This window comes from Medicago sativa, chromosome 2 (genome assembly GCF_051527215.1).
Source record: "Medicago sativa cultivar Bolivia chromosome 2, Bolivia_mono, whole genome shotgun sequence".
Lineage (NCBI taxonomy): Eukaryota > Viridiplantae > Streptophyta > Magnoliopsida > Fabales > Fabaceae > Medicago > Medicago sativa.
The window spans coordinates 22,051,660-22,079,174 of record NC_140750.1 but is presented as its reverse complement, the minus strand read 5'-3'; the positions used below and the strand labels follow the sequence as shown (position 1 = coordinate 22,079,174).

Sequence of the window (27,515 nt, the reverse complement as noted above, 5' to 3'; positions counted from 1 at the left end):
ATTTTGATTTTTGCAAATGGAAGGACGTGACCTTACAACCTTCCTCTCATTATTAAGTTTGCAACAACTAAACCTAGAAAATTCCCTCCAAATGATCCGCATTAATTGCTAAGTGCTAACCCTAATTATGTATTTCGTTCCAACACTTCTTCAATTTGAAATTCAAAAAATTTTGTTACGAACCATGAACTACATTAAATTATATCTATTGCTATACCCCTTGGAAAATACACAGCTCTTCAACCAAGCACACATCTTCAAAATAATTACTCCCTCCGTTTCAAAATGAGTGTCGCTTTAGCCAATTGCACACAGATTAAGGAATGAAATAAAGTAGTCAAATGTCATAGCAATTGTAATATTCCTCTGAATTTTAAATAAATTGTCGTATCAGTTGGACATGTCAAAACGGAATTATTTCTAAAGGGTTAATTATTTATTGAGAAAATCGAAGATATTCGGTAAATATCTTGCATATTCTTCGTACGAACTTGAGGAATTAAAAGGTTACGAATTAACGGAGGACAATCATGTCTTTTCCTTGAAGGGCATTTTGGTCATTTGGGACTTGAGATTTTTTTTTAAGAAGTTGGACCCATTCATTTTCTTCCAACTTCTCTCAAAATCTAGAACTCTCTTTCCCTTCTCTTACTCTCTCTTATCCTCACGGTTCCCTCCCTCTTTCTCATAACCTTTACCAAAAATTTCATCTAACTACAAATTAATCAACATGCAATTATGTTAAGTGATTCTTAGGGCAATTTGGTTAGCATGCAAGAATAAATTCCTTTCTCTTCTCCCTCTTCAGCCGCAGCCATCATCCTTTAGCTTTGGAAGTTAAGCTTTTGAGCTTGAGTGGAATTCTACATGCAAGGTATGCTGAATAAGTGTGGTTAGTAATTGCATGTATCTATTAGATGCTTATTGTTATTGTCATGACTATTAAGGATTAATGAGGGATATAAGCTGCTGCATGTGAGGTTTTGGGCTGTTATGTATATGAATGGATGATTGTTTATGGTTTGGTGTTTAAATACAAGAAGTTGAAGCTAAAAAGAGGGTAATTTGTGTGAAATTCGCAGAACAGATTTGTTGTATTTTGGTCGTGTGTATATAAGAGTTAAGTGATTGTTAAAGAATTGGATTCCTCATTTAATTCCCTTCAAAACGGATATAAATTTTGTGTGATTTGGATTAGAAACGAACTCAGAAAACCCAATTGAAGTTTGGTAAAATTCTGCTGGAAATTTGGTTACGGGTTCTGGGACAGGGCTCCATTAAAACAGTAATAACTTTCTCTCTGTAACTTGGAATCAAGTGATTTTTAATGCTATGGTTAGCTAACGAAATTACGGACGTTTTAGTACCAGTTTCACTAATTTTGGTTCAGTATTGAGGTCTGGAGATAATTTTGAAGTAAGAGGTCAGATGCAGATTTTGTGCAGAATATCAGTCTAATTGTGTTAGCTCACCGAGCGAGCATGAAACCTCGCCTAGCGAGGAGGTGCAGAAATGGAGTCTGAGTTCAGATGGAACTATGTACAAGCTCCGGAGAATGTTTGTGATTCGGTGGAAATTGCTCTGGTGGTTATTTGGAAAGGCATCGCTAGGAATTGAGTTCTTTCGTCATATCTGTGAGTTGATGATGATCATTATCATTTATTTTAATTATCGTTATTATTGATATGTTGATGATTTTATAAGTTAAAGTATTTATCTAAACGGGAAGCACACCCTTTGAACATTTTTCTTGTCAATTGATACTTATGTTTAAAGTCATCAATACTATTATGGTCTATATTTGAATTTATCTATGACTTATTGAGCAAAGGATATGAAATTGAAATTTGATTGCATAAACAATGACATGAGTTTTGAGATATGGGGAATACAGTTATGTTCTTGAGAATTTTCGATGTTAATATGCGTTTTGAAAAGATATGATATTAATATGTACATGATTTGGATTTGGATTTGAATTTGAATTTGAATTGGGATTTACTTATGATAATAAGTAGTTGGTTTTAAATTGAGTTTTGATGTACGTATTTTGAATATAAGTTTCGATATTGTGAAATATGGTTTTGGCATTTTGTTTTAAGAATGGTGTTTTGAAAATTACGGTTATAATGACGACAACCTAGGTGCACCTAGTAGTAATTTCAATTAGGTAGAATTACCCCATTAGATGGAGCCGCCCCTATGGAAAGGCCACCATTAGGAGGAGAGGGCTATCAATGAGAGGTAAACTCCCTAATTGAAAATGTTTTACACTTTGCTTTGAGTCAAGAGAAAAGAGCTATCCGTTAGATGGAGCCGCCCCTATGGATAGGCCACCATTAGGAGGAGAGGGCTATCAACGAGATGGAGCTAGTTCTTGATTCACCCATTTTGATATACTTTAAAAAAAAAACATTTTGTTTTGAGTCGAGAGAAAAGAGCTATCCGTTAGATGGAGCCGCCCCTATGGATAGGCCACCATTAGGAGGAGAGGGCTATCAACGAGATGGAGCTAGTTCTCGATTCACCCATTTTGTTTATTTTCACTAAATGGAGTTTTCATTAATTTCTTTAAAGGCTTTAATCAAGATTTTTGGTAAAATATATTTTCAAAGGCTTGTAATGTTATCTTCATGTTTTTACGATGTTGGACTTTTCGTTGAAGGATGTCTATTTGACTGGAAATATTTAAAAAGGGTGTGGATTTTCATGCGTATAAACGGTTGCGGATTACTAGAAATTTATACGGCTACTAGATTTTAAATTAACACTAAATTTTGAGTAAAGAAAATAATCGTGCTCTTGTGTGTTTCCCTTCTAGTTGGTAGTGGTTGTTGTCTCCTCACTAAGTCTTTATGACTTACCCCTTTTTCTTATATTTTTACAGATTCAAAGTCAATTGCGTAGAAAGCTTCTAGCAGGGTTAAAGATCTATCAGTGTCACTTTTGGTAGGCCCTCTTGGTTGGTTTCTCTTTCTATATTTATATTTCAGTATCCATTGATGTATCTGCAGCTATTTGGAAGTCTAGGATGTGTTATTCTGAGTTGTACAAGTATGAGAAAAATGTTAATTGAGATACTGGATGATAAAACAGGTTTTTTAAAACAGGATTCATATCTTGGAAATGTTGAATTTACAGGGGAAACTATGTCGAAATTTCAGTAAATATTTTTATTGAAGTGAAAACCGAATTGGAATTGTTTTTATTTTATAGTTTGTCAAGATGAATCAATAGGCTTGCCGGGCTAGAATGTTCTAGTTTGTGCGCCGGTCACGATTAGTGTTTTGGGTCGTGACAGCAATTTTACCAAATTATCCTAATCAACTATTGGTTTGTTTTTCATTAAAGAAAAAAATAATATTTTGGAAGTAGTGTAATATGGTATTAATTGAAGGGTACAAATTGAAAAGAAAAAGTTATTATTGCATTGAAAATCGAAAGTGACATTCATTTTGAAACAAATTTTTTTGGCTAAAACGACACTCATTTTGAAACGGAGGGAGTAATACATTGTATAATATCTTTTCTATTATTAAATTATATGATATATGCAGATATGATATGTATTTGGTTGGAAAAATATATTATTACTTTTAGTAAATATCCAAGTGTAATTATTCTATTAATTGAAGTGACTTTGTTTTTTATGTTAGTAGAAATTTAAAACAATTATTACAAGTCAATTTTTGATGTTTTACTATAAAAGTAATAAATAAAATTAACATGTGCAACAATATAATATTGTATTCTTTTTATCTTTTTTCTTTATAATTTTTTTTTTAAAAAAATGAGAAGATAATGCCCAATAATATATTGTGATAAAATAAAATAACAGTCTTTAATTGATTAGTTTTTCAAAATTAAAATGTAAAATTTGATAAGATTCAAGTGTCATTGAAGGACATAGTAACACAAATTTGATTGTAATATTGTATCTTTAATAATCAAATTTGCTCTTATTGATTGACCCATAATCTTACGGATTAAAAATTATTCACTACTCTCTTTATTGGTCAAAAGTCTACTTAAAGTTAAAAGACATCTTTCATATTTGACCTAAAAAGCAAAGTTAAAAGAGATAGAGATAAATTTATCAAACATGTCAAGGGGCTCCACACGTGACTTTTATTTTTTATTTTCTTATTTTTTTTTCAAAAAAAATGTCACATGTCTTTGCAACACACACGTCTCCAAAACCCCCTCACATTAGTAAGGGTCCGTTTGGTTTGAGAGTTTTGGAGGGGAGGGGAGGAAAGGGGAGGAGAAATTTTTAATTTGACGTGTTTGGTTCAATTTTTAGAAGGGGAGGGGAGATGAACAAATTTTATTGCACTGTCAAAATTATCCTTATATTAATTTAAAATTTCAATATTATCCTCGTAACAACATTTATTATTATTATGTTATATTATCCTTGAAACAACTTTTAGGCTTAATATATTCGGAGGTCCCTTAACTTATTTTTTCTTCTCACTTCAGTCCCTTAACTTTTAAATGTGTCAATTTGGTCCTGTAAGTCCTCTTCTGTGGTAAGGGACCTCTGGATATATTAAGAGCCCAACTTTTACTATTAGGTTATCTTGTAACAACTTTTATTCCATATTATTAACAATATTTTGTTGTAACAACTTGTATTCTATATTATTAACAATTTTTCCTTGTAACAACTTTCATTACTCCTTGTAACAACTCTATCACTAATCCATTATTCTATCGTCTACATCATGTTGTTATCGATTACATATTTACATCGTTATTGTTTCGTTACTTTATTATCCTTATTTAATTAAGTTTAAGGATAAAACAGTAAAATAATTTTAAAATCCCTCCCCTCCCCTTGTGAACCAAACACACTTTTAATTAAAATATCTCCCCTTCCTCTCCTCCGTTAAAATTCCTCCCCTCCCCTCCTAATTCCTGAACCAAACGGACCCTAACTCTAAAACTTTTGACTAAATTTTCCAAACAATGTTGAAGAAATGGTTTCTCTCCCAGAATGCTGTTTTTGGTATCATCACCACAAAATCAACAACCCCGAAATTCAACAACCCTCTTCTGCATCAATACTTCTCCTTCCCAATTTCACTCACTAGATTCTCCACCACAACAACATACCCATTCGCTGTATCATACCTCATCAACAATTTTGGTTTCTCACCTCAATCTGCTCTCAAAGCTTTCAACAACAAACAGGTTTGTTTCAATACCCTTGATAAGCCTAATTCAGTTATCACCTTCTTTCAAAATCATGGTTTTTCACACTCCCACATACGCATCATCATCAAAAAAGAACCTTGGTTACTTTCATCACAACCCCACAAAAGGTTATTGCCAAAGTTTCAATTTTTTCTATCCAAAGGTGCTTCTTCATCTGATATTGTTTCATTGTTAACTGCAAACCCTACAATTTTACGAAATAGCTTGGACAAGCGAATAATCCCTCTTTTTCAATTGTTAACTAGGTTTTTGAAAACCAACAAGGATATCGTTGTTTGCTTAATTCGACATTCAAAATCGTTTATTATTAGCCCATATCGCCTTATTGTGGCTAATATCAATTTGATGACTGATTTTGGAGTTTCTGATTCTACCATTGCTAGTTTGCTTCAGTCAAGGCCATCTATATTTGGTTCAAAGGATTTGATTAAGTCATTGGAGGAAGTTAAGAGTTTAGGGTTTTATCCTTCGACGACTACTTTTGGAATTGCTTTGGCAGCTAAGAAAAGTGTGAGTAAAAAACTTTGGGATGAGAAAGTTGATACCTTTAAGAAATGGGGTTGGTCTGATGCAGATGCTATTCGAGCATTTAGGTGTCAGCCTATTTTGATGTTGACTTCAATTGAAAAGATTAATTTGTTGATGAGTTTTTGGGTCAATCAATTGGGTCGGAATTCCTTGGAACTTACTAAATGTCCACATATGTTTGGTTATAGTTTACATAAAAGGATCATTCCAAGGGCCTCAGTTCTGCAATTTCTTTTGATGAAAGGTTTGCGAGAAAAAAATGCGAGCTTAGTTTCACCGTTTACTTATTCTGAGAATTTATTCTTGAACAAGTGTGTTTTCAGCTTTAAGGAGGAGTCTGATTATCTATTAAAGCTATATGAGAGAAAAAATGAAACTTGCAAATACAAAAGAGAACACTGGCATCCAATCCACCAAATGTGTAATTTAACCTTAGCTTGTTCCTTCTTTTATTTGAAGTACTTATTTCTTTCTAGGATAACGTGTTAGTATTGTTAGATTGTTTCATCTGCTAATTTGAACTACTGTTGGTTTTGTCTCATCAGTTTTAGTTGCAATTTTGATGCATAGGTCTTGCATTTAGTATATAGTAGTGACAATCTTTTCAGACCTTGTTCATGTGAATGTTCAAATGGTCTTGCATTTGTTCAGGGAATGCTTGTCTCATGATATCAGTTTTTCCTTGTTTATTTGGCCCAAGAATCCATAGTATATACAAACTTTATTGCAGCTTCTCACAGTTTCATGATTAAAACATTCAGCTTTAGAGGTTTAAATGCATCTTTGAACTACTTAACCTTTTGTTCTCTACACATTGTCATTTTTGGGGACCTTCTATCTTTTAAGATTTAAGGGAGTTACTATTGTATACTGCTTACATAGTCCTATGCAATGAGATTAAACAGATTAAGCCTTTTTTGAAGGAAAAAAAAATAGTTTGTTAAAAGAAAAATAATCATAGAGGTTAATGGTGAATGTGTAAACGTAGTCACTGGTCGGAGTCATCCAACAATCTTGCCCTTGGTAGAAGAAACTGATGGGGATAAAGATGTGGTGATCATGAAGGTATGAGAAAATTGACATTGACTGGGGATTTCATATATCAACTGGATCTAAATATAGAGGGCAATAGTCAAATGCTTGTCTAATCCCTGATGTGGTTCTTCTGGCAGCAATGAAAAACATTTGCTTTGGCAAAACCAAGAGAAGTTAGCTCTAATAACAACTTTTGGGCGCAGCAATTATTCTTTTCTTCCACTTTTTTGTGTCATTTTGATCAAGTGTGCAATACTCTACTCATAAATCAGTTGAATTGTAGAAGTATTGGCAACACCGATCACTCTCTCAACATAATCCCTATGAGGGAGTGTTGAGGTAATGTAACTTTTTGAAGGAATTTAAATCCTTTTAGACAAATTACATTCTTTGGATAATGATTTGGAGAATTTTTAAAATGATAGAAATTTATGAAGTATTTTGTACAAGTTAAATTTAGACATCAATTATGTAGGTAAGATATGTCTAGTCCTACAAATTATTTTACTTGTCATCATATAAGCCCTTTTCAATACCATATCAAAGGCATTATTGAATTTATATTAAAATTGTAGCTAAGGTGAAAGAAAACTCATAAAGCGAAATTCAAAAAATATCATCACTTCTATTAGTATTTGCTAAAATTTTCAATTCTCCACAACAAAACAAGCATTATAATTTTTCAGAAATCTTTGTCCTGGGGCATACGTGCAATTAACACATTGTAACACGCACAAGTTCACACACACACACACACACACTCACTACACGAGTTTAGCACACTTGTTCATGCACCAAATCACACAGAGACTACACAAAACACAAGAAATCTCTTAAAATGTTTATTTTCCCTCACTAAATGGCATAAATTTGCCAATAAGTAGTCACTGTAAGTGCAAAAAATAATATGAAATTCATTAGCAAAATTTCTGCCAAATTATAACTAAATCATTTCTTCTTTCCTCTAATGTATGAGAATTTTTAAGAGAACTTATCATTGATCGATACGATTGTTGTGAGCATGCAATTCATGTCAAAGCTGTTCAAAGCATCCTAAAGTAGGAGTGACAACTACTTAGAAATTTATATTTATTTTTTCTTATCCTTAACTCGAAAGATATTAAAGGGAAACAATTAACATTTAACTTTAATATTTTAAGCTCTACAAGCCCCTAAACACTAAGCCATGGTGGAAAATTCATGCCTAATGGAGGATGAATATAATTGTGTGAGTAAAATAAAATGTCCTTGACTTGTTGATTACCTCTCAGGCTCTAACAACAATCCAATTGATTTGGGTGAATGTGCTAATGTGCCTTCTAGGCAGACTAATGATGGTGATGGGATTAAGTCACGAGGAAGAGCTTGCCTAACAACCATGCGATAGGAATCAGCCAATTATAACCAAGAAAATCTTGAAAAACATAGTTTATCAGGTTTGTATTCACTATACTTGAATTTGGGGGGTATATTACTCACAGCGAAAAGCAAGTTAGGAGAAAAGTTAGGAGAACCATGATCTCCAACACAATCTTATTATGCCAACTCTTAAATCTGCTGAATAACGTGGATTTGTTGAAAAAAATTAAGTTTTCAAGATGCATGTTCAGAACTTGATTTTCTTAGTGGCTTTAAGGAGTAGTGTTGTAATGCAGGTTGTAGTGATTTAGAATGCAAAAGGCCTAGCAGATTGCATACGGTTGAATGCTGCTGGATGGACTATTTGTGTCATGGTTAGCGCTCTTTCATGGGTGTTTGAATGGATCCCGAAGACGATTCATCCAGTTATTGTCGGGACTAATTATGCCTCAAGCTCAGACCTGAAGAGACTGAGTTATTATTTGCACCAATTATGCTCCGGCATCAGACTCCGATGAATCCACCATTTAAACACGAAGAATGATTCTGTTGATTGACATAGCCAGCCAACGATTTCTGTTGAGCTGACTCATCATTGAGTTAGGTATGATTTAATCAGCTCTCAAATATTTCAACCACAAACAGGTTCGTTTCAATACCCCAGATAAGCCTAATTCAGTCATCACCTTCTTTCAAAATCATGGCTTTTCACACCAAAACATACATATCATGGTCAGAAGAGCACCATGGTTACTTTCATCACAACCCCGCAAAATGTTATTGCCAAAGTTTGAATATTTTCTATCCAAAGGTGCTTCTTCATCTGATATTGTTCCATTGTTAACTGCAAACCCTAGAATTTTACAAAGTAGTTTGGAGAAACGAATAATCCCTCTTTTTCAATTGTTGAATAGGTTTTCGAAAACCGACAAGGATACCATTGTTTGCTTAATTCGACATGCGAAATGGGTTACCGGTTATCCCCATCACCTAATTGTGGCTAATATCAATTTGATGACTGATTTTGGAGTTTCTGATACTAACATTGCTAGATTGCTTCACTCAAGGCCACGTATGTTTGGTTCAACTGATTTGATTAAGTCATTGGAGGAAGTCAAGTGTTTAGGGTTTGATCCTTCAATCACTACTTTTGGGGTTGCTTTGGCAGCCAAGAAAGGTATAAGTAAAAAACTTTGGGATGAGAAATTTGATGTCTTTAAGAAATGGGGTTGGTCCGAAGAAACTGTTATTCGAGTATTTAGGTATCAGCCTAATTTGATGTTGACTTCAATTGATAAGATTAATTTGGTGATGAGATTTTGGGTCAATCAATTGGGTTGGGATTCTTTGGCACTTGCTAAATGTCCACAAATGTTTGTTATAGTTTACATAAAAGGATCATTCCAAGGGCCTCAGTTCTGCAGTTTCTTTTGCTGAAAGGTTTGCGAGAAAAGAATGAGAGCTTAGGTTCACCGTTTACTTATTCTGAGAATTTGTTCTTGAACAAGTGTGTTTTCAGATTTAAGGAGGAGTCTGATTATCTATTAAAACTATATGAGGAAAAAATGAAACTTGCAAATACAAAAAAGAACATTGGCATGCCATCCATCAAATGTGTAATTTATTGATCTTATTTTTGTAATTTAACCTTAGCTTGTTCCTTCTTTTATTTGAAGTACTTATTTCTTTCTAGGCCAGGATAAGGTGTTAGTATTGTTAGATTGTTTCATTTGCTAATTTGAACTACTGTTGGTTTTGTTCTCATCAATTTTAGTTGCAATTTTGATGCATAGGTCTTGCATTTAGTATATTGTAGTCGTCTCTTTTTCCGGAAAGCCAGTCATACTATTCCACATTAGCGCGAGAGAAGCAAGCAAAGTAGAAGCTTCATTGGAGTCATCAAACAATCTTTCCCTTGGTAGAATAAACTGATGAGGATAAAGACGTGGTGATCATGAAGGTATGAGAAAATTGACATTAATTTGGGATTTCATATATCAACTGGATCTAAATATAGAGGGCAATAGTCAAATACTTGGGCAAAACACAGAGACGTTCCAGTGCTGTTTTCATCCCATCACCATTGTCTTTGCATGAAGCAAGGGTGCAGCAACACATGCATAAACTTACAGAGCAATGTTGCGCCTCATTCAGTCATTTCACATTTGACATGTAAAACTGCAAAATCAACAATATGATGAAAGGGGAGATCATGAAAACAGGGTTTGTGAACAACAATATATTTGATGAAAACAAGTTTCCTGTTCTTGATTTTTAACTAAAGCAGATCATGAATGTGGCCACCTTGGCCATGGATTACTTTCATGTGTTTGCTAAGCAGTGATAAGAATAGTGCATAAGAGGATGGTTTTATTGTGTGACATGATGGTTTTCCACTGTCTTCTTCAATTGAGAGACATAACAATGAGTATGTATGCGGTGAAGAAGGACGTTATAGTTTAAAACCTACGACCCCAATTCGTTTAAGGACCAAGTAGGGACCATAATATCTTGCAGATAACTTAGGATTAATCCTGGTAGGCATGGATGCCTGTTTGCAGATAACTTAGGGTTAACCCTTGATTTGTTACTCCTTTCTATGGGAGTTAACATAATGAGTCATGTGATCTTGAACCTGTTGTAGATGAATTTTTAACAGGGCCAAGGCATCTCCATAATTCAGCAAATCCTGAGCAACAGATTCTACTAAGGTATCCCTTGCGGATAGAAAGTTGTGAAGCAGAAAAGAGCTTGTATGGTATTATTTATTGCAATGCAGTGTAGCCACAGCACCTAGTCATACGCATACCAATGACTTTTTAAAATGACTGATCCTACATTCTATGTATGACGACTAGAGTTTGAAAGTTTATTGATGAAACTAGCTCTAATAACGACTTTTGGGGTGCAACAATCATTCCTTTGTTCCACTTTTTTTCTATTATTTTTATTGGAATTATTGGATTGAAGTTTAGGTGAATTAGGTTCGAGAGGCTTACCAGAGCGGCAGACTTCAAGGTTCAAAAAGTGCTCTTATAAATCACCCATAAAAATGTCTTTATTGATTGGGGTCTCTAACGTTTGTTGTTAACATATCCCAATCTCATTCATTAAAGACTATAAAAATCTTTTCGTCTACCAATGAATGACTACTTATGATAGTTTGTCTAGTTCGGGTACCAACCGTTAAACAACCTTACGTTAGATAAAACACATCAACTATGTACGTAACATCTATCCATTTTTTTCTTTCGAAAGTTCACCATAACATCAAGACGATAAGTTTAGTTCATCCTAAAATTGTTAATCTTTTTATTTTTTACATTATGCTCTACCATAATTTGGTTCTGATTTGATTCTTGGATACCAGTGCGTCTGGGCAGTTCAACGTTAAGTTTGGTTTGGTCCCGATGTTACTTTAACATATAACGCTTGTACCAATTTTAAAACGATATTAATGAATTATTAAAGATGCTTCCTATTCTCTCTTTGAATGAAATACACCCTATTTGGATAAACAATTTAAAACACAAGCACTTATAATGATAAACACTTATGTACAAGTTATTTCTACAGAAAAAAGATAAAATCAAATAAAATTGCTTTTGTATAAACTATAAGCTGTTTTCATAAACTATTTTGAAGAACTTAGGAAAACAAACTAAAACCAGTGTGTGAACAATGTCATTAACTGTTTATATAAATTATTATCCTAACAGGCTCACAAAATTTATACCTGATATAAGCAGGTATAAATCCATCCAAATAGACGCATGCTTATACTACGGCCTTAATCTATTCAAGCATGCATAAAATGACGTAAAGTACCGAGTACATAAAATTGTAGTTCAATATGTTCCAAGTATTGTAAAAAAAAGAAGAGGTTTTTCATGCCCACCGTTGAGCTTACGGTAAATTGTTTCAGAAGAACTACCTGCCTATCCAACCTAAAGTTTTTGAGCATCAACTTCGTTCAAAACTAAAAAACTACATTATTTGTTGCACAGCTGAATCACAAAGTACATAGTTTTTGGTCCTGATTACATGTCTTTGGCAAGAGAATCACACAATTCTCCTCTTTTTGTCATTGTTTTTCGTTTCCTCGGCCTCAATGTTGTCCTCATGATCAATAGCGCTTGTTCCTTCTTGAACTTCTAGCGTGTCTTTAACAAACATATACAATCTCAACATTGTGTAGTCGCTCTGTATATTATGCTAATTAAATTAGTGAGTGGATAAATAACACTAGCTAAACAAAGTCAAAACTTTATAGATAAGATACGACAAAGAAAATTAGAAAATGCATGAAAGAAAATAACATTAGTTAGATAATATGACAAACCTGAGAATCAAAGTTAAGCATCACCGTATCAACACTATCATCAAAATCTGGATTGGTCTCTCTAACTACCGCTAATGCCTTGACGCGATTCTCTAGAGACAAATTGTTGAAGGCATTCGCAAGCATTGATTTCTCTGGAAGTGTCAGTTTCCTGAAGTATTGTCAACCACCAAACAATGCATAATAAGCAACGTAGTTTCATAACATCACCAAAAGGAAATCAAGAACGAATTCGATCAATTGCCTTTAAAGGAACAAACTAAAGGACGATTAGGTGCTATAAAACTCATATCCTGATTTCTTGCAACAAGAGAATCACCCATTTGAAGCAGTCACGCGACCAGGACCATTAGATCAATCATAGTTTCAACTCTGTAAATCAAGACTAAAATATAGAGTTGAAATGTGGATCTTGGTTATACGATTCAAATCGGTGACGACTGTGGATGCAAGAAATCTAAACCCATAAATCTCCTATCAGCAGGTGGTTCAAGAAAATAATCATTCTTTGCGACTAAGCATTAAACTAACAGATAATATGTAGAACTAAACCATCATTTCATCGAGTGAGTCTATCACAAACCTGCACTGTGCAATTGCTTTTGTTTTGAGACTTGTCAAAGCCATATCAATCTTAGACAGCTGGAACAACAAAAGTTAAATGCGCAAATTAACCGTCTGAAATACTTCTTCTGAGAAACATACATCATTAGATTTTAAACATAACTCTGCCAAAAAAATAATGAACTAACCTCAGTGCCTAATTCTCTAGTCATATTGGCATAAGTTGCTTCTTGAGCCTGTGCTTCTTCCTTGGATAGTTCGCTCTCCTGAAATGTTGGCATAAATTAATGTAGATACAGAAAAATATTACATAGGATGGCTGAAACCACTGTTATTTCTTTAATTGCAACCTCTAGAATTGTACGTAAGCAAGATTCATTCATCCAAAAGAAAGGAAAGTATTTTGGAAAAACACAAATTACCGCCTTAACAACTTTAGGCAAAAGATGCAGCCATTTCTTCTCTAATTTTTCCAGCAAGGTCTTAGCCATCACATGGACATCATGGCTTTCATGATTGTATTTCATTGCATTATGAAAAACCAGCCTTACGTCAGCATATATCTCTCTCACGTTCTTATAACCAGAGCCATCTTTAGCCTTCATTCTTCTTCTTATAGTACTAAAATCCATAGGCTTCTCAATAATCTAGGGGAAGAAAAACAAATAAATTGTTTTTAGTAGAAGAGTCAACAAAGAGCTCTGATATAATAGAAAAGCTTAAAAATGTCATTTATGTAATGTAATTAAGATAAATTATAGTCCAAGTTAATGGAAAAGCTTAAAAATGAAATGAAAATTAAATTACCTGATAATAGTCATGAAGCCCAAGACCTTCGACATCTACAGGTTCCAGAAACGGCCACGCCCATTTATCCTGTGTAATCTGAGAAAACGAAAAAGGCACCACTACTAGGATTTTTCAGGAAGCTAGGTGAAATACTTAACAAGATTCAATTGAAAGGAGAAGGTTATTCATTGCAAGTGAAAAGTTAACTAGTCACTGCTTTTTAATTTTCAATGAATCAATATATGGTAAATGAGCGTTGTCAATCACGGATCCTAGAAAATAACGGTTTGTTCAAATTCTGATACATAAAGTTGCTACAACGCCGTTATAGCTCACAACAGATAATAGCACACCATAAGCATGTAAAAATAAAATAAAGCATAACCTGTGATCAAGAGCATATGACAAAGGTTATATGAATATTACCAAAATACTTCATATACAATGCTTTATGTTTTCCTGGCTACAACAAATTTTTATCACTAATGTATACTATACATGTTCAGCAAAACATGCAATAATTTGTAGTTTTCTAAGTCGCAATCACCAACGATGAAAAATACATAAAACATGTTTCACTGAGTAAAATGCATGAATAAAACTCACATAAAAAGGTGGCTTCAAAAGACTAATGACGGCATAGACATCAATGGAATTTAAGTATTTAATTTAACACATGCTTGGCCTTGCTATTTATATGAAAGTAAGACAATGTTGAATAAACATGAATTTAATAGAAGGAAGACACATAGCATAAATCATTTTGATTAACATGCGTGTGTAACAATTATAGACATCTGAAATAATAACAACAATAACAGCAGAAGCAGCAACAACACTAGTTAGCATTTCCCTAATAATAGTTATTGAAGAAGTACTTGCACTTGCCTCGTTCAATATTTTATTGAAATTACGCATAATCTCCTCATGCATATCTTCTGAAGCACGCCGAGACTTCTCCCTGCCTTTGAGTTTGCAATCATTCTGTTGAACATCAGTGGATTTGTAAAACTTCTCAACGTCCTTTACTTGCTTCTCAAGCTGCATTCAATACACGACACAATGTTCAAAATTCAAACTTACAAACACCTCAAGTACATCAATGCATAGAAGCAAATTTATTCTTTACAAAATGTACAACGACTGTGTTAGAGAAATTAGAATTCAATGTCGGTTAAATATTTTGTTCATAAGAGCGGTTTATCTTGATCCAAGTTCAAGATGATTTTGTAACATTCCAATACTTTTCAGATTTCATCCTTATAATTTGTGAATATTTATAAAAAGATAAATTAACACCAAAATAACTCACAATAAAACTATTAGGGTTTATTCTTGATACGGATTCAGATTCCTTCCGATTAGGGAAAACACATAGTATTGCAGTCAAGAGATCGTGCTGGATGAAGATCACTTTTATTTCAAATTCACCAAATCTAATTGAAAATACATCTCGAAATAAGAATTGTGCACGGTCACACAGTCAATAGATTGCGTTGGATGAAAATCGAATAACCTAAATTTTAACTTCACCAAATCGAAATTAAATATGAGTTGTTTAATTTTCAAACAAATGGTAAAACCCTAGACTTTTGTATTGAGACAAGAAATATTAACAATAAAAGCATTTAGAATCAAAAAATTCAACAAAGAATTAAACAATATCATCCAAACAACGTTTTCACTATAAAGATGATGAGAACGATACAAAAGAACGACGAAAACACAATAGAAGTAAATTTTCGCACGATGAAACTATTAGGGTTTATCCTTGATACGAATCCAAATTCAATCCGGTAAGGAAAAACACGCAGTATCGCAATCAAGAGACCGCGTTAGATGAAGATCGAATAACCTAAATTTTAAACTCATCAAATTGAATTTAAAATACATCTCAAAACATGAGCATTTTAATCATCGAACAAATGGCGAAACCCTAGACTTTGTGTTGAGACAATAAACATTAGTATTTGGAATGAAGAAATTGAACAAAATGTGATGACAAAAAAAAATGAACAAGAAAAGTGACCTTATTAACTTGGGAGTGAAGTTGAGTGACATAAAGCCTATAGCGGTTTAAATCTTCAGCTGAAATCTCTTGATTGGAAGAAGGCAAAGGGGTTTGATCAGGATTCCGAGCCATCAGTGATATTGGTGTTACTCAATAGTTTCGAGTTCAGGAGGATTGTTTCATACAAGTAGTGATATCGGTTGATTGAATAGTCTTAATATATAGTTAGTCTTAATATATAGTTGCAAAATTGCAACTTGCAACGCAGAAAAGAAAAATAATCAAAAGACAGTGGGGTAGTTTCGAACTTTGGCCTGGAACCTAAAATTAAAATGAATGACTACTAACCACTTTGACATGTTAAAATATGTGATATAAATGAGTTTATCTAAATATATAACCAAGCTATTTGGTAAATGTAACAAGTTTGCTATCTGTATATTTGTTAGATTAGATTTATTATATAAGTTAATTAGCCTAATTGGCTATATAACATTTCTTCATGATGAATATTATTTTCCATTTTACTTTTCTATATTTTTCTCTCAAGTATGATTTCTATTAAGAATCATAATATACTCATATTCGCACCCTCTAGGTACTTAAGCTCTAGTATACATACCCATGACCTGCATTTTAACTATACACATAAACACTTACGCGGGGGTTTTTTTTTTTTTTCCAAATTTTTGTGTAGCAATTTTTTTTTGAAGGGCGTGTAGCAAATAATTTTAATATTTTCATTCAACCTCCAGAACGTTGTTTTATAGGCTTTAAGAGCAAAATAGGAGCGTCAAAAGAGCAATCATCCAACATTTTTTCTTTCAAATAAAAACCACCTTTTCATATCGAACTAAAATGCACAAACATATCCTCGAGATGGATTGGGAAATGTGAGTGAGTCGTGTATGCAGAGAAGCGGCTGGTTGGTGAGTCTAGCTTGTGACGGGGCCCTTATTTGATTGTTTATGAGCAATGTCCTACTCAAATGTCGTAATTTTTGTTAGTGGATCGAGTTGGAGTTGCTACTCCACCTTGATTAGGCGTTATTTTTATTTTTCCTTTGAGCTTCGACCCTCTTATAATAAAAATAAATAAAAAATAAAAAATTCTCAAACAGAAGCTGGATGGAGCAGCATAGTGTAGGGCTGTAGACATAAAATCTTCTAACAAAGGGAACCAAACTCCTCCTCACCTGCTTTATATTTTAGGCCAGAAACAACAGATGATTTTAGTTGGCAACTTTTTTTATCGACATCTCAATTCTCACGTACGTGTTCATTTACATCTCAATATATCTATTTACAAACTGTGAAAATTAGATATCAATATTATTCTATGGAAGAAATTTCTCTATGTGTACATGTATACAATGTTTTACATAAGTATCCTACAGTAAAAGTACTGAATTTTTCTTAGCTGTGAAATGGACTCAAAAGCAAATATATAGCCAATCTTGTCTCACGTGGATGATACTGTTCAACGGGATCCCTCGGCTATTATTAGCTTATTATATGTCTGCATACAGAATACAGATTGTGGTATAATAAGAAGATTGTTTGTCATATATAAAAGAAAATTCAAAGGATGTAAATTAGTTGAAAAGGTGAAGAGATAGATGAATATTTGAATTTACCTTTTTTTCTTACACATTGCCTTGTCGTAAAGGCTCGGATTCAGCATGAACTACATTATTTTGCTGGTCCAGTGGCATGTATTGTGACATGATAGCCATAATCTCTGAGTCCATGTAAGACTACAAAAAAAAACATATATAGGTAATTAAATTATGATGCCGGTAAACTAATTATGTGGTTTTAATTTTAATGGCTCTGCCGCGGATGCCACAGGGCATTCACTACAGAGAATGCGGTCCACGACCATAATTGCAGTCACAAGGTAAATATGTATTGAATGTGTTTTTTAGGGAATATGAAGGCATACTAACTGCATTTAAAATCTACGATGTATACATTAGATATAGACATATAGTTGAGAATAAGTAGGCTTACCCTTAGTCTATACTTGTAGAACACGTAACCAGCTAGACCAGCTCCCACAACAACTGCTATGACCACAAAGGCAATGACCTTTCCAAATTTTGAACCACTTCTTTCTGCAAATACATGAAAAGAAAAATTATAATCTTGGACTATGATGTGAAATGTATAATTTCAATGATAATTTAGTTTATTTTGAGATTTGAATATCTTACCAATACACATATCTTGTTCCTTCATATATAGAAGACCTCCTTTGCACTTACAATCATAACTACCCCAAGTGTTCTTACAACTGCAGCCATCACACTGACAAGCACTTTTTTCCTTGCATTCATCAACATCTGAATGAGATCAAGAGAAATTATACAAAGAGTTATATTTTCACAAAAATCGATCATATAATGAAGAAGCCAGAGTTTAAGATGTCACGGAAACAAATATTACCTTCACATTTATTATTACCGTCTCCGTGAAATCCAACTGGACAGTGACAACCATTTACCTTGGATTCCTTTATTCAAAAAGGAAAATCTGTTAGCCTTTAGCCATGTCCAAGAATGTAGTTCAACAAATATTTTGCGATAAATAGCGCTTTTAGTCCATGTAATATGTGTTCTTTTTTATTTTAATTAATCCCTAGAGCTTTTTTTAGATTCCCTCCCTGTAATTCAAATCTTCTCCCCATTAGTCTTTGATATCATCTTACCATCCAAATTTGATTATACGCGTGACCACTGTCCATGTGGCTCTGTTAGCCGCGTCATCAAATTTTGATGAAGAAAAGACTTAGAGACTAAATCAGAGAGAATAATTTTTTTTTTGTAGGGACTAAAGCCATAAAAGTACTCATATTACACGGACCAAAAGTGATAAAAGAAAAGAAAGAAAACTGAAGATTTGGTTAAGCAGTACTGAACTGAACAAGCGGAGAAAGTAATTTTATCTCTAGTTTCTGACCAACAACCTCCATTGTTTAAAGAACATCTTGCTGGTCCAAAAGCTGTCGAATAAAGAAAAGAGTAAACAACATATCAGAAACCGGGAAAATAGCGTATCATTTTGAGTAGAGCAATCAGGTAGTGACTGATAATAGGAAGAGGTAACTTTTTAGAATTTTGAGTAGAGTAATTCAGAAGGAATACCTTCACATGTCGTATAACCATCACCTCTATACTGAACACCTTTCACAACAGGACACTCACAAACTCTTCCCCGGAAAGTATCCTGACAAATAATAAAATGTTCAACTTGCAGCCAATCACAGAAACACAATAGACCATTATATATGTCTAGTGAATAGTAATTATGTTTTGGAAGAAAAATTGGTTGTAGAAATTCCTTATATATACCTTGCAAGCAGTTACATTAGCATTTCTGTCTTCCCAGCATCCTCCGTTTCTTTCAAGACACTCGTTAGTTTCAATATCTGATAAACCAAAACAAGAATAAAGTCAGTATCACTCCCACAAAAGATGGTTTGGACCATGGTTATTCAATATCTTACAATAACAATACATGCTAGTGGTATCTCGATTTGATACAAAACTGATTTAAACAGAAACGAATCCCTACGGCGTATCTATTTTGGGCATGAATACCATGATGAATCATGACTCATTCTAATGAATCATTCACCACATAAACTTAGTGTGGCTAACCACTTTTTTTGTTAACTTTGTATAGCTATATCCAGCCACTTTTCTTTTGTCTTTGATTTACGACTTGAATATTGAATTATTTTGAGGTTTGTGCATTATCTATTAGCTTAAAATTTTGCTATGTCACTTAGTTTTACTTAAAAATGTCATTTTTATCTGTAATGTATCATACAATTCATAATAAGATTCAATTCACGATGCTCAAAATAGGAAATTCGATTCACGATTTGATAACCATATTTTCAACTAAAAGAATCTATCATTAACATAGTTCATATAATGTAAAATTAAGCACACCAACCTCCACTTAAACAGACTTGAGGCTCAGTAGTCTCCTTAAATCCAGCACATATAGCCTTCAAGACAGATGTTCTCTCCAATTTTCCTTTAGACAAAACAAACAAAATATTTAAAATTCTGATACATAAGATACGTTAATAAGAACGGTTGTCTAAGTTGAGGTTGAAATCAAAGTCGGAGTGGTAAAATATGTGTCCACTACATTACACAAATGACAAAGATTTTGAAACTTAATCGACTAAACTCTCAACTCAACAAATATGATAAATGATCGACTAAACTCTCAACTCAACAAATATGATAAGTGAATGTTGATAATAGCTAAATTTATTAATAGCATGTAAGGCAATATCAAGCAAACCATCTATCAAATACGTATTGAAGTAACAAACCTCTATACTGGACATTGTTTAAAACCAATGTTGGCAAAATGGTGACATCGCCACGAGATCCTCCTCCAATCTGTAAAACACAAATGGATCAAACAGTATATAAGTTATTAGACATATGAAATATACGATTTCATTTCAGATAGTAGCAGCCTTTATTTGCTTACAACAGTTTGGAAATATATTAATTTTCAAAAGACATATCATTAAGTATTAAATATTAACCTGTGATGTTTGTTCAATCTTTAGCACTTCATTCTCCACATCAGCTTCAGGATCACCAACACATTTCTTAATTTTGTCAAGAGGAAGATCTGTAGTATAAAGAATCTAAGATCAAACTTTTTTAAAAGAAACAACAACAGAAGAATCCAATCGACAGAAGTATATGAAATATTCGCTTACCTAATGATTTCATGACAACTTCAGCACAATCTTTGCTGTATTTTTTCTCCTTCATGGAACATCTAACATGAAAATCTGTCACATAATCCCACCAAACCCACGAACGGCCACTCTCGTTCGCTACTCTATGAACACAGAGCTGCCTCAAATTCTCATACACTATATCCTTCCCTTCATATCCTTCAGCAAAATCCTTCTCTGGATCCGGCGCACAGTATCTTCCGTGGTTTATACATTGAGACTTGCACTGACTGCTTTCAACAAATGGCTTTGGACAAAACCATGTTATATAGTGTGGAGTGAACAATGTATATCCACCTCTCTCAAGAATCTGAGCATGACCCTTGAAATTCTTCACAAAATTCATCTGTTCATCGCAACGTGCACCACATTCGTCGTTGCTGTTCGTCCAGAACTCATATTCCACTCGATTATCAGGGTGAGGTACTGATTCCCTCCAATCTATTCTTAGTAAAACTTCATCTTTGTTGTTTAAAGCTTCTTTCAATGAATCACCAAAGGATTTCTCTACTAATACTGATGGGATTACAATCTTCTCTATGTAGCCTTCAGCATCTTTGCTTTCCTCGGGAGAATCCATAGTTATCAGTGACTCATCAATGCTGTCAGCCACTAAAACTGCTGCGGCTCCAGCTAGTTGAGCATGCCATACCTTTAAGGCGAAATAACACTCTACAATTGCAAGTAACTTTGTCAATAAGCATTCCAAAACTTGGATTTAAAAAAAAATTTGGTCCTTTGAGTGACTTTTCCATTAAGACTAGTCATTTTATTAGCTTTCAAGAAACTACCGTGACACCAACAACAACCAAAACCATTTGTCATTGGAATTGATCTATAATATGTTTGCTTCCAAGAGGCTAATCAATAACAACAACTAAAACAATTTTCAAATGGGGTTGGTTACACGAATTAAACTAAGTCATAACATTCTAATGTGTTGAATTTCAAGAGAGAACTTTTATATTCATATGATTTAGCATCACAAAAGCATGAAAATAGATTATGATGTTTTTTTAATTACTGATAAAAATGGTAGTAGTAACCATTTGATAATTGTCTGCGAAAGAATTTGAACTTTGTCGTTTGTAGTTACAAGGTTAAACTCAACGAGGGGTCAGTTTGTAAGGAGGAAAGGTAATAAAAATAGGAATTACAGAAAATTTTATAGGCTATAAAGAAATCCTATACGGAAATGAGTAAGAAAAAAAGATCAATCAACTGATGAACCAATTCTAACATCAAAGCAACATATCAGTGATCCTTTATATGATTCACAGATATAAGTATATTACTAATAGTTCAATTTTGATACACTGTCAAAGTTAACTTTACAGCGTCAACAAATCAAAATTAGCCGTATGTGTGACTTTAAAAGTAGTTACCATGAAAGTCAAAAGTCTTTAACGATCTAATGAGTATGATCGATTGACCGTTTAAACAATCGTTACCTTGGCCATGGATATATCAATTAAATCCTATAAGGCTATAACTAATCTCAGCATATATAGACCAAAAAAAAAAAAAAACAGAACAGAACAGACATTAATTTATGTAACAGTAAAATGAAACAGAATCAAAAAAGCAAAACAACATTAAATTAGCATGTGCAGGTGAATAAAATATGAAGCAGACAATACACTAATTAAAGAAAGTCAACGATAACCAAGGTTGACTAAAAAAACAAGAAGAAAAAAGCAATACCTCCACGATCAAGAAGAACAATAGTAGGACGATGAGACTGAAACTTGAAAGGCTTATCACCTTCAAAGACTTGACAACCATGAGAGCCTTTCTCAGGATAAACAAGTGACCCTACAATATACCCTCCATAATTTGGAATACCAAAGTTTCCTATAGCACCATCGTTTTTACCTCTTAGTTTATGTGGTGATAGAACCGTGATGCTGTTTTTCTCTACCACAAAACGACCTTGAACATAGCTGCTATGAAGAAAGAACAAGACAAAGAGAAAAACCATGCAAGGTTTCATTGTTGAGTTTGTTTGTTTTTTGCAGTGAGGAAATAGAGGTGGAAGGAAGAGTATATTATAAGGGTGGACGTGTTGTACAAGGACTTTGTAATTGTCTTGGTCTTACATGTGGAAAGTTTTAGAGAGAGAGAGAGAGAGAGAGAGAGAGAGAGAGAGATTTTGTTAAGTAATATTTGTATATTTGGTGGGGAGGTTTGAGTTTCACAATCAAAATGTGACGTAAAGAGAGGGAAAAGATAGGTAAAATGGAAGAGGAGGATGGTTGAAGGAGTCATGGGATCTACTACACATATAGAAACATTGTAGATAATGACATTATTCTCACACTATTGTTTTTATATTATCTAGTATCAATAGAAAAATTCAAATGGACAGAAATATTATTGTTTTCTAACTAATATTAGAGAAATAGGAAATGATTTTGCAGCACGATTTCTAACTATCAACATAGTATAAAAATAGGACCTGACTACTTTTTTGTTTTTGTTTTTTTTTTTATTTTAATTTTTTTGTGTTCATATATTAGTCCTCTTGAGAAATAATAATTTAAATGGATTGAATGTTTTTAATTATAGTTTTTTAGAGACTATACTTTATGAAATTTTATAAAGCAAAAAGTGAGATGATGGCCATGGGTGGTAAACTAGTCTAATAAGTGGTCCATTCTAAGTTCTAAAGGCTCAATTTTTAATATCTATACATAGTTAGCATTAGTCTTGTGTCCATGTTTTAATTATGAGTAATGATGCTTGTATATCTATAATTTGTGATAATTTTTCGGACAACCTTCTACTTCTCTTATTTTTATTGGTAAGAAACAATAGAGAAAGAAAGAGGAAGAGAGAGAGTAAGAACATTATGAGACTATGAGAGAGTTGTTTAAAAGTTGTCTTAAAAGAATTGTACAAATGAGAAGTGCTAGCAACACTCTCTCTAATACTCACTCTCTTATTGGTTTAAATCATTACGGGTCTACACTTTGGAAATAAAACCCTTACAAAGTGGTGGGACATACATTGGTTCCATCCAATAAAAGAGTGAGTGACAAAGAGAATGTTGAAAAGTGAGTGTTGATAGCATTCCTCCAAATGAGAAGTGATAGTAACACTCTCTTTTGAACACCGCTTATAGATGATGTCACTACTTTTCCAAAATTCTCTAGTGCATTTTGAGGAGAAAAATATTTGAAAAAAATACTCATCTTGACCTCGCCACAATCATACACCTCGAAAGAGATGTTTGAAAGTCACACTAACATTTTTTTTAAAAATCTTGCTAACAAGTGTCATTAAGACGCTCTTTAACATTTACATTTTTGTAATATCAAAATCACCCTTCATCTGTTTGTACCAATGAATAATGATACTAACCAACTCTTTTGCCTTGACTTTGAGACCATCCCTTCTGAAAGGCGAAGTGAAGGCAAATCAGGGTTCAAAAGAATCTCATACAACCTGATCTTTTTTTTCTTTCAAGATTACCCTAATGAGAAATGCTATCAACATTCACTTTTATACACTCTCTCTAACACTCATTAGATGGAATCAATGTATGTCTCATCACTTTCCATGGGTTTTATTTTCAACGTGTAGATCCTCAATAACTTAAACCAATAAGAGAGTGTTCAAATGAAAGTATTGATAGCACTACTCTTACCTTAATAAGCAAGATCTCTTCTACATACACCAAATCTTCCTCGACCCAAGAGAAACTAATGTCGACCAAACTTTGGATTTGGGGATGTAACTAGGAACTCCTATGCTCACAAGAGAATCTTTAAGGACTCCTTTAAATTTGACTTGGAAAAAATGATAAAGAAGCTCTCTAACTTGAAAATAAAAAATATACTGTTTGCAGGAAGACTAACCTTGGCTTAATCCTCGTTAGCTTGCATCCTAAGATATGTCATGCAAATAACTAATTTGCTTATCTCTATTTGTGAAGAAGTGGAAGGAATTTGTCGCAATTCATCTGGAATTCTTCTCCAAAATAAAGGAAATGCTTGTGTTTTGTGCGAAGATGTGTGGGTCTAAAGATGAGGGCTGTCTCGACTTCAAGCCTTTGAGAATGATAAACAAATCCTATCCTATCCTGTATGTATAACATTTTGAACATGATTCACAATAGAATTACTACTAATCACTCCCTCCAACCACTTTTGAAAGAGGTAAAAATAGGTCTTGCGTTATCTTCATGTATATGGATCGACAATTTATTTGAAGCATATCTCGAGAGAAACAAACTTTTGTGTTGATGATTAGGCTTTAAGAGATCATAATGTTGGTTTTTTGCTTGATTGGTTAAAAGAGGTCTATCGCAATTTGTACCTTAAAATTGATAGAGAAATTCTTTTCTCACATTCCCTTCTTCTCCGGCGCCCTTCCCATTTTCAAATTTGCCTTCAATCAGAATATAAAATCTCAAACACGTTTTGGAACAAAATATGAATGGTACCATTATATATGCACAACTAATTAGCACTTCCTCTCACTTCACATCTGCGAGATAAAAAAACTGAATCTCTTCTCAATATGTTAATTTTCAACTAAATTTCGTTCAATTCTTCAAATTAGAGACGTTTCGCACAACTACACAAGATGTTAGTATACATTTTCTCAATTCTTTTTTTCTTTCATCTGATTTACCGATTCCTGTTGGCATATATAATCCGAAATAGGTACTAATTTGCTAAGTTTTGTTTGATTTTCATTGTTTTAGTATGTTTGCGTTCAAGTTATTTGACAGAACCAAAGAATCACTCTCTTATGAAGAAGAGATCGAAGCATGTTGCTCGTCAACTTCTTCCCTCTCTTGATAAAAAGAATCTCATAGTGTGTTGTTTCCACATACTAGAACAATAAGGAAGGTTGATGCTTCGAGGGATCTTCCCTAATACCCCCCCCCCCCCCCCCCCCCCCCCCCCAAGTAAAGGTGGTTGTCCACGTGGAACCACCCCTACAATGAACATCCTTCCTTTGTTGGCTATGATTGTCCCTACGAGACCACCCCTTACACTGACCATCCTTTGGCAGCTTTATCATCTTTTGGTTCACATGAAGACGAGGATGTAGCGATCTTTGAGTGGGTTTAGGCATTAGGAATTTATTTCTCTTTTTAGTTTATTGAATTGACTACATAAATGGTCTTATGGCTATCGTTTTACTTAATTGTGACTCGCTGAATTTTATTTCATCGCAGTTGTATTACATTTCGATAACATTATGCGTTAACGATTGTGTATGACATGTTGGACAATATTATGTGTTATATGATGTTTTATTTTGTTAGGTTGTGTTCTATTTTGTTTTGGACTATATTATTTGTTATACAGTGTTTTATATGTTGCAAAATGCTGTGAATATATGGTTCAAATTATACAAACCGAAACAGTATTTTAGTCATTCGATTTAAACACTTGTGCATTGAGGATTTGACACGTTTTAGAATATATAATTTGAACCAATCAAATTCTGAATATTTATAGGATCATTTACTTAATTATTAACCTAAAAAACTATGTTGTCTTTTTAATTTGAACTTTCGTAGCACGCCAAAAGAAAATTAGTTATAGATGAGTACGCCAAAAGAAAATTAGTTATAGATGAATTCAATGAAATACAAATACTACATGATAACTTTTTATTTTTCTACCTCCTAAAATAAATACATGATAACTTTTTTAATTTGACGTAGTATACCTTGACAATGAAGCATCTTGGATATTGCCAACAACTCAAACGAAGACGTTAAGAAAAATCGCATTAAGTTTCCTTTTATTGCCCTTTTTAATTTGAGGGAATCAAATTAACTAGACGACGAGTCGTATCGGTTCATATTGGACATGCTTTTTCTGGAAAAAGGAAATATATTTTTGAGAAAAATTAAGAAAGCATAATGTATTTTTTTTTTTTGAGGAAATGTATTATTTTATTTATAACACACAACTGGCTAGCTTTTTTTTTTCTTTTCCATTTTTTGATTTTTTCTGTGTGATTAAAGTTCCTTAATTATCTTGCCAACTTGAAAAATTTAAATATGTTCTAGATTTTAAATTTTAAATGTTGGAAAAAACTAACATATGACAAATAAAGGAACAGAATTTCGAGAACATAACTTGAAAATTACAAAGCAGAGAAAAAGTTACGACCATTGTTTAATTACTATCCAAGAATAGCATTATATACAAATTTTAACAACACGTAGACCGCTCTTAACCATTCCATAATCCTTTCATACACTCATACTCATCAAAGCAAATATCTAATCTACTCTCACAACACTATACCACAAGAGTTTAAGATAAATTTAAATTGTTTTTGAGAGATGGATATTTTGCAAGTATATATAGTTTTGGCCTCCCTCTTACTTTTTTTTCATAAGCAAAATAATTTATTACTGAGTAGTAAGGGTACTCAAATCCACTACAAATAGTTAAATCAAATACATTGAAAACAAAAAAGTGGATTCGTCAACCAATTAGCAAAAAGAAAGTTCTTATTTCTTCCTTCTTTACATATCAACCACTTCTATAATATTTGCTACCTTGTCATTAAAAAGAATGGCATGATCTCTTACTTTACAATAGCATTGTGAGACTTTTTCACAAACAAACACTCGTTATACAAAGATTAATTAAAGAAACATCAGAGTCTTTTTATTTTTATTTTTTATATTATGAAACATCACAGTCTTATAAATCACGTTTTACATGGATATACGTAGTTAATATATTGTGTTCCACATGTTTATCTATATTTTTTACCAACAATTTCTGCATACTGATTTTTTGATGAAACTCTACACACTGATTTTAAAATACACATAAAAAAATCAACATGAAGATCTATTGATCAACATCAAAAGTTTATTTAAATTTAAATAGCTTGAAAAAGTTAGAA

General features: G+C 33.1%; 2 protein-coding genes, 1 long non-coding RNA gene and 2 pseudogenes across 3 annotated transcripts; 3 read left to right on the top strand and 2 right to left on the bottom strand.

Moving 5' to 3' along the window:
• Positions 1-358: 358 nt before the first annotated feature.
• LOC146945519 (uncharacterized) lies at positions 359-3,208 on the top strand. Its single transcript, XR_015026411.1, has 2 exons — positions 359-1,634; positions 2,888-3,208. It is a non-coding gene; the product is annotated as an uncharacterized LOC146945519 (long non-coding RNA).
• A 1,735-nt stretch (positions 3,209-4,943) lies between these two features.
• On the top strand, positions 4,944-6,289 carry LOC146945518 (uncharacterized; annotated as a pseudogene).
• A 358-nt stretch (positions 6,290-6,647) lies between these two features.
• LOC146945517 (uncharacterized) lies at positions 6,648-9,950 on the top strand (annotated as a pseudogene).
• A 2,007-nt stretch (positions 9,951-11,957) lies between these two features.
• On the bottom strand, positions 11,958-16,055 carry LOC146945516 (transcription factor GTE1-like). Its single transcript, XM_085743853.1, has 8 exons — positions 15,867-16,055; positions 14,726-14,878; positions 13,856-13,933; positions 13,471-13,695; positions 13,237-13,314; positions 13,068-13,126; positions 12,485-12,635; positions 11,958-12,345 (listed from the first exon to the last, which is right to left on the bottom strand). Exons 1-8 carry the CDS (start codon positions 15,978-15,980, stop codon positions 12,205-12,207), a joined length of 999 nt encoding a protein of 332 aa, XP_085599979.1. The 5' UTR covers positions 15,981-16,055; the 3' UTR covers positions 11,958-12,204.
• A 1,022-nt stretch (positions 16,056-17,077) lies between these two features.
• LOC146945515 (vacuolar-sorting receptor 6-like) lies at positions 17,078-22,643 on the bottom strand. Its single transcript, XM_085743852.1, has 13 exons — positions 22,329-22,643; positions 20,604-21,296; positions 20,424-20,512; positions 20,202-20,271; positions 19,811-19,894; positions 19,201-19,277; positions 18,994-19,075; positions 18,769-18,851; positions 18,296-18,362; positions 18,064-18,192; positions 17,861-17,964; positions 17,485-17,604; positions 17,078-17,366 (listed from the first exon to the last, which is right to left on the bottom strand). Exons 1-12 carry the CDS (start codon positions 22,615-22,617, stop codon positions 17,494-17,496), a joined length of 1,878 nt encoding a protein of 625 aa, XP_085599978.1. The 5' UTR covers positions 22,618-22,643; the 3' UTR covers positions 17,078-17,366; positions 17,485-17,493.
• Positions 22,644-27,515: the final 4,872 nt, after the last annotated feature.

Coding starts and splice junctions, on each gene's coding strand:
- LOC146945516 (XM_085743853.1), bottom strand. CDS start 15,980: ATGGCTCGGAATCCTGATCAAACCCCTTTGCCTTCTTCCAATCAAGAG. Junction 13,315..13,470: donor TGCCTAAAGTTGTTAAGGCG/GTAATTTGTGTT, acceptor CCAACATTTCAG/GAGAGCGAACTATCCAAGGA. Junction 13,127..13,236: donor CTAGAGAATTAGGCACTGAG/GTTAGTTCATTA, acceptor TTGTTGTTCCAG/CTGTCTAAGATTGATATGGC.
- LOC146945515 (XM_085743852.1), bottom strand. CDS start 22,617: ATGAAACCTTGCATGGTTTTTCTCTTTGTCTTGTTCTTTCTTCATAGC. Junction 19,076..19,200: donor CTAATGTAACTGCTTGCAAG/GTATATATAAGG, acceptor ATTATTTGTCAG/GATACTTTCCGGGGAAGAGT. Junction 18,852..18,993: donor TGGTTATACGACATGTGAAG/GTATTCCTTCTG, acceptor TTTATTCGACAG/CTTTTGGACCAGCAAGATGT.